We start from the raw sequence: 6,922 nt of genomic DNA, 5'->3' as shown, positions 1-6,922 counted from the left end.
TTCTCACTATTTTCATGTTTAGAATGATTTGTATTGATTCTATATATGTGTGTGTGTGCGCGCGCGCTATACATTTTAATGAATTGTAAAGTCAGATAATCTAACATTATTAATATAAAATATCATATTGTTATTTTAATTAAAATAATCCAACATACAAATACAAAGACAAACAGAAAAAAATGACAATTTAAAATATATTTCTAACTTATACCATGAAACAAAAAAGATATATTAATTAAAACTTCATCATCTACTTAAGTCATATGTTGTAAACTATGAAACGTAAATATGCAGATGCAATATAATTTGTTTGTTATAAAAACTATTGTTATTGAAATTATAGAACATATAAGTACACAACATAAAGAATGTTACAAATATGTATATAACAATGAGATATAAGAATTATATTTTTTATTAAAACGTTTAATAAAGCAAAAGTAAAATCCAAACCTCGTGACTTAAACCACCATTTTAATCCAAACATCCATGCATCCAATCCAAACATTCATAAATAATTTCCCAAAATCCAAAAACAATAACAGTGTCTTGAAATTTTAAAAAATAACAATGAAGAAAATTAATTGCCTTTAGTACTCAATAAATGGTAATTATAACAATTTATTATGAAATCTTCTTCAACATCGGAGTTAATGTTTAAAATTAAATTGTTTATTAGGTAAATAATTTATTTATAGAAATTATATAGTTGACATTCTACGCGGATAACCTAGTTAAAGGACATGCGAAAAAAATGTTTTGTTTTAATAGTATAGATAGATACATACTGATCATTCCCATTCTTAACCGATTCCCTGTAAATATATGAATGAATTTGGTAAATTATATGTTATGGAATTATGGCTATGAATGGTTGTTAATACAAATAAAAGAAAATGTTACATATGAAAGTCAAATTTAAATTGTTCGTATGGTATAGTTTTTTAAATATTTTCTTAAAGCGAATGTAAATGAAGGAGAAAAGAAAGATAATGATAAAGTTATAAAAAATATTATTTAATTAAAAAAGTAGTAAAAGTCAAATTTTACATTGTTCATACGGTATAGTTTTTTAATATTTTTTAAAACAGATGTAAATGAAGGAGAAAAGAAACACAACGATAAAGTTATAAAAAATATTATTTAATTAAAAAAAAGGTTATGATTTTGACTGTGACTATATGGATAATGATAACTATTTACACCTATATGGAATGAGCTCTTATATTTAAAGAAAATAACTATTTAGACAATGCTCTTATATTTAAAGAAAATAACTATTTAGACCTGTTTGATTTGGCTCGTTTAACCTTTTCCATTCAAAAATGAATCTTTGACATTTCAACTCCTAACGCTTGAATTTTGTAACCATTTTAGTCATTAGTCATTGCAACTATTTCTATTGATTGTTTTCTTCAAGTTCAGAAATATTTAAGTCAGTTTACACATAACGACTATTTATTTAAATTTTTGTAATACCTTTTAATAGTCCATGGGCCATTTGTGTCATTTACTTAAAATAATAATATAATAATAGTGATTACATAAAGTAATTTTTTTAGGTCATCAATCACAATGTTTGCTACATTTTCAAAAATTCTTCTTCATAATTGTATTTTTTTAGCTTATTGCGAATGATATTTATAACACATTTTAAATATATATGTCGTTATGATGTATTCATTTCTATCTATGTTTTGATACAAATTTCATTCAGATCCGAGCTATCTCCAATTCATTCAAAATTGCCTTGGTCATCAAAACAGGACATATAGAATATGCTTTTACTTTTGTTTTTAATACACTTTCGAGCTATAGCCTTATACGCTTACCTTTACGTACTAAATCACAACTAAAACCCGTCACAACGCCTGTATCTTCATTTTCTATCGTGCGGATGTGCTTATTATTGTTATCAATGTTTCGATTAAGCCTTCATTCAAAACCGGCGCACAACAATGCACGGGTATTTATCACCAATTAAAATAATAAATAAAAGTATAAATAAATGAAACATGGGACTTAAAGTTGGAGAAATGAAACAAAAATAATCAAAATCATTGAACTTGGATAGAGCAAATCGAACAGTCAAAATCATTAAATTTATTAGCACGTTAATTTTCTTAACGAACACGGAAGTATCTTGACACAAATGTATGTGTCCGTTCTATTAAAGTTGAACAACCAAACACAATAGTTCGCGCTTGTTTTGCTTATTTATCATTTACAAAGAGCATTCATAATAGATTTCTCTATCTATATCCCTGTAATTTAAATATAAAAAGCATCTTTATCTTTAAAGTTTTGTTCATCTCTTGAAAATTTATTACATTTCATTTTCCACATGTATCCCTATTTTACTAAATAATCTTCTTTATTCTTTTGATGCCAACTTTTCTCTCACCTAAAGTTACAAATATATATAGAGGATGACAAGCATTTATAGAGGATGAATATAGAGAATGAGATGTATAAAAGAGGGTAATTTTAAGAATAAGGTATGGAGGAGACCCCAAATTGAATCCTAGAAAACTTTAATCTAAAGACCCAAACTATTGAAGTCCAACCCAAACCAAACACTAGATATGTCTGTAAAGAAAGGCCAACACATCAATAAATGATATGTTTAAACTAGAGGTGAACAAAGAAACTGTCACCAATCTGAAATCGATTCCTAAACCAGCTTCTATCCAACCCAATCCATCAGTTTGTAACCTGTTTCAGAGTACTGTTTTGATAGGGTTAGAACTCTTGGAGAACGAAGAAAACTAAAAGATAGAAGGAGATCGACTCAAATATTTTTTTATATTCATTCTATACATAAATACTCCATATATAGTCAAACAAATTACATTAAACTCCCCCCTAATATCATAAATAAACCTACTCCTCCTTTAACTTAATTGTCTAAATAATAATAATAATTATTACGTAACAATACTCCACCCTTAAAAAAATTCTTGACCTCAAGAATCCAAAATAACGAAAAAAAATTTGTAGACTCTTTAGCTTAACCCGTTCCAAGGTGGACGCGATTCGGTTTGCCTAAGAGTATTCGAGACTGAGCAAACGTAACGCCACGGTGGATGCCACTCGGGCACCTCGACTAACCCTTTGATTGATATCATCTTTTCTTTTGTCATTGCTGATTTTGCACCCTTCTTCAACATGTTATGAATAGCTGATGGAGCAAGTTTCAGCACCAGCACGGTTGCGATTCTTGGTCCTTGTTTTGGGGTGGGCAGTGTGGATAGCTGTGGGGTTGGTTTTGGTGCAGGCGGTACGGGTGTTGGCGCTTGTTTAAGGGTTGATTTCAGTGCAGACAACATAAGTGAGGGTTCCTTTGGGGTTGGTTCCGGAGCATATGAGAGGGGTTGTTTTTTGGATGGATTTTGAACAGCAACATGGAATGATGTAGGTGCAAAGGGTATCGGTGGTGTTGAAGGAGAGTAATCAGAAGCAGCATTACCATTGGAATACGCCACAACGGGAGTCAAAAGCTGGTCGGTGGAAAACTTGAGAGATTTCAAACAAAGGTCCATGGAGACCTCCTGAGATTTCATCCGGGTAAGAAGCGTTTGCAAAGTAGCATTAATCTGGTTGAGGATTGACCTGTGTTGAGCAATCCTTTCCCAAACATACTCATCAAACTCTTCATTAGATAGGCTTTGAGCATCCATTGATCGGAACGGCTCTGATACCATTGATAGGGTTAGAACTCTTGGAGAAGAAGAAAACTAAAAGATAGGAGATCGACTCAAATATTCTTTTATATTCATTCCATACGTAAATACTCCATATATAGTCAAACAAATTACATTAAACTCCCCCCTAATATCATAAATAAACCTACTCCTCCTTTAACTTAATTGTCTAAATAATAATAATAATTATTACGTAACATGTTTTGACAAAAACTCGATATATAATACATTGATCCAGTTTGAAACAGGCTCCAACCAAATCCAATTTGGTTTTAGTTGACGCTTTGGCCGCAACTCTGCTGACCAATATTAACAGATTTTAAAACCAAACTGGTTTGGCCCACAAACCGCAAGACATTTCATCAAGGAATGCTCACGAGCCGAACTAAGCTGAACCAAATTCAGCTCGTGCTCGGATTGATTTGCGAACAAGCCAAGTTCAGCTTGGTTGAAAATTGATCTGAGCCAAGTTGCCTCAGCTTGTAAACGAGCCAATTTCGAGCAAGTTTTTTAGCAACAAGCTTAGTATTGACAGGTGGACAGCAATTAGTATCATGTATGGCTAAAATTAGGAAATACTACATGTTTGTGTGTGTCGCTATATATAAACTCGATATCATAATGCAACAGAAAGAGTCTCTACAGAGTTCATCAAAGCATGTGTCAAAAGTACACAACGAACACGAGTGTTTCAACTCTTATTCCACAATCATAAACATCAGAAAAGAATGCAAGCAATAACTGCTGTTTAAAAGCTGCTAGATGAACATAAAAATGGAATCAATCTTCATGTTTTTCAAAATAGCTACATACCGATATGGCAAAAGGTGCTATCACTTCTTAATCAGCTCTGGATTGACCCGCACGGGAAGACAAGATGATACCCACAATGAGACCGTATAAGGCCAAAGCTTCAGCAAAGATGAGAATAAGAATCATGCCAACGAAAAGTTTTGGCTGCTGTGCGTTCGCTCTGGATAACAAATAGAAGATAGTTTTATACTTTAGTATATACACCATACAGGAAAAATTGACTTCTCAAATCTCAAATATATCCATTTACAACGTGTTTGACTCGTTTAAAACTTTAAATAACACGTGTCTATAATTATTATTATTCATGTTTATATCAGAGTTATCAAATGCACTAGGTGCATTCAAGGCACATAGGCCTTGCCTGAGGCCTAGGTGCGAGACGCAAAAAAAAGCGAGGGCCTAAGAAAAAAAAATTAAAAATAATGTATATGAAAAATAATATTATTCTTCAAATAAAATCAACAAAAGCTATTATATATCATTTAGTATAATCTAATTAGTACCAAAAGTTCTAAATAGTCAAGACTCAAATTTAATTCCAAAACTTGAATAACAAAATGTTCAATGTAATTCCTTCTCTCTCCTAAATTTAAGTTTCAATAGCATTCCTTGCGTTAATTTTTCTCGGCCTTTATCTTCTCACGATCCTGTCATAGGCAATGCCGAAGCGCTTGCCTAGGAACTAAAAGCGACTTCATTGAGCCTTGCCTGAAAAATGGGCCTAGGCGCAAGAAGCGAGGGCTTTTAATAACTATGGTTTATATTAAGTTCTATGTGACACAGATAAAAGTTTCAAGAGTTCACAGCATCTGAATTTTGGAACACAGGAAGAAAGTAAATGAAAAATGTCGAAGTGGAATATTACTTCTCATTCATCCAACATTATAGTATATCAGTTATATAAAAAACTTATTTTATATATAGTCTTTGATATGACTTTTGAATAAATAACAATTGGCTAAAGTGGTTGTAAGAGTTGGTTACAACTTTAAACCAGCTAGAAATCGAACTACATTCTGTAATCTATATACATACCTTATAATATGCTAAAGTTGTAAACATCTATATACCGAATTCTTCTTGTTGTCAACTACTTTAGTGCTTTCAACATACAAAATTTGTAACTACTTGTGTTCTAGTTCTGATAATTACAGAATTACTTCCATGTTTTAAAACATTTATGCCACTTTAAAGCCTCACTTTCTTGATAGCTCAAAATGATCCAAGAAACGACTGTCCATTCTCCGTGCTTATAAAAGAAATGTAGTTTTAGCATTGTTGTGAGACATTTTCATCAAAGACTTGAATTATAAGATGATACCAACAATTCCATATTTTGGCATTATCTTGTAAATTTCTTACTTCCTTTTAACTAACTAACTAACCAACCAAACCGACAACTATATCATATCTCAAATAATAATATAACCCTAACTTATAAAAAAGCAACAGAAGCAGTAGTACCTAACACCGGCATCACCGACAATTCCGATGGCCATACCGGCGGAAAGACCAGCAAGACCACAAGCCAAACCAGAGGAAAGGTGAGCATATCCATCAAAGAGATAATAAGACTTGGCCTTGGGGTTAATCCCGGTACTAATAATGACAGCAATAATCAGACCGTAAATACCGAGCACACCAGCCATGACAACCGGAACAATGGATTTCATCACCAGCTCAGGCCGCATCACTCCCATTGATGCCACTCCTACACCGCTCTTCGCCGTCCCGTACGCCGCCCCCATACCTACACACACAAACAATCAAATCGTAAATAAATTTTCGCCCGTAACAATTAAGAGGCAATGGCTCATAATAGCATCGTCTAAATCTATTACGAAATTAATCAGTGGAGGTACATGAGAAGACTAGGGCGGCAGCGGCACCAAGGAAGCCGAAGAAAGGGGCGGTTTCATCACCACTGAAAGTTGAATCTACCATTTTTGATCGGAGATGATGAGATATGAAATTATTGATCGGATCGGAGATGTGAAAAAACAGAGTTATTAGATCGCTAATGTGGATGTGAGGATAGTTTTAGGTTAGGGGATGTTCTTCGATAATTATATTTTTATAGCTACACCATGAAAAAGATTTTGATAAGTATCAGGGGGCTTCTCGACTTTGTCATAATGACAACATAAAAAACATGTTAACCCATTCAATTTTGTGAATATTTTGTTTAATTTGAGCATAGTTTTATATAACATGTTTCTCATACAACTTTCTGATCTCCATTGAAGAAAAATTAATGCTTACACAAATATTTCAAATTTGATAAAAGTTAGAAGCATTGATTGGTCTGAGGATAACATGTCAAAAGTGCTCGCAGTATTTTCTTAAATTTTAATAGTCGAGGAAAAAATAGTCAATTTGCCAAATCCCTAATCTTTTGA

General features: G+C 32.5%; 1 protein-coding gene across 1 annotated transcript; it reads right to left on the bottom strand.

The window, feature by feature from the left end:
* Positions 1 to 4,377: 4,377 nt before the first annotated feature.
* Positions 4,378 to 6,476, bottom strand: LOC143554083 (V-type proton ATPase 16 kDa proteolipid subunit-like). The gene is made up of 3 exons (XM_077043942.1): positions 6,386 to 6,476; positions 5,988 to 6,273; positions 4,378 to 4,680 (listed from the first exon to the last, which is right to left on the bottom strand). The coding sequence occupies exons 1-3, from the start codon at positions 6,465 to 6,467 to the stop codon at positions 4,548 to 4,550; spliced, it is 501 nt and encodes a 166-aa protein (XP_076900057.1). The 5' UTR covers positions 6,468 to 6,476; the 3' UTR covers positions 4,378 to 4,547.
* Between the last annotated feature and the right edge of the window lie 446 nt (positions 6,477 to 6,922).

The sequence above is a fragment of the Bidens hawaiensis genome, unplaced genomic scaffold, assembly GCF_021521415.1.
Source record: "Bidens hawaiensis isolate Kalapana, Puna unplaced genomic scaffold, B.hawaiensis_p1.1 tig00017496_1, whole genome shotgun sequence".
NCBI classification, from domain to species: Eukaryota; Viridiplantae; Streptophyta; class Magnoliopsida; order Asterales; family Asteraceae; genus Bidens; species Bidens hawaiensis.
The sequence above is the reverse complement of the archived record's forward strand: the minus strand, read 5'-3'. Positions and strand labels throughout refer to the sequence as shown.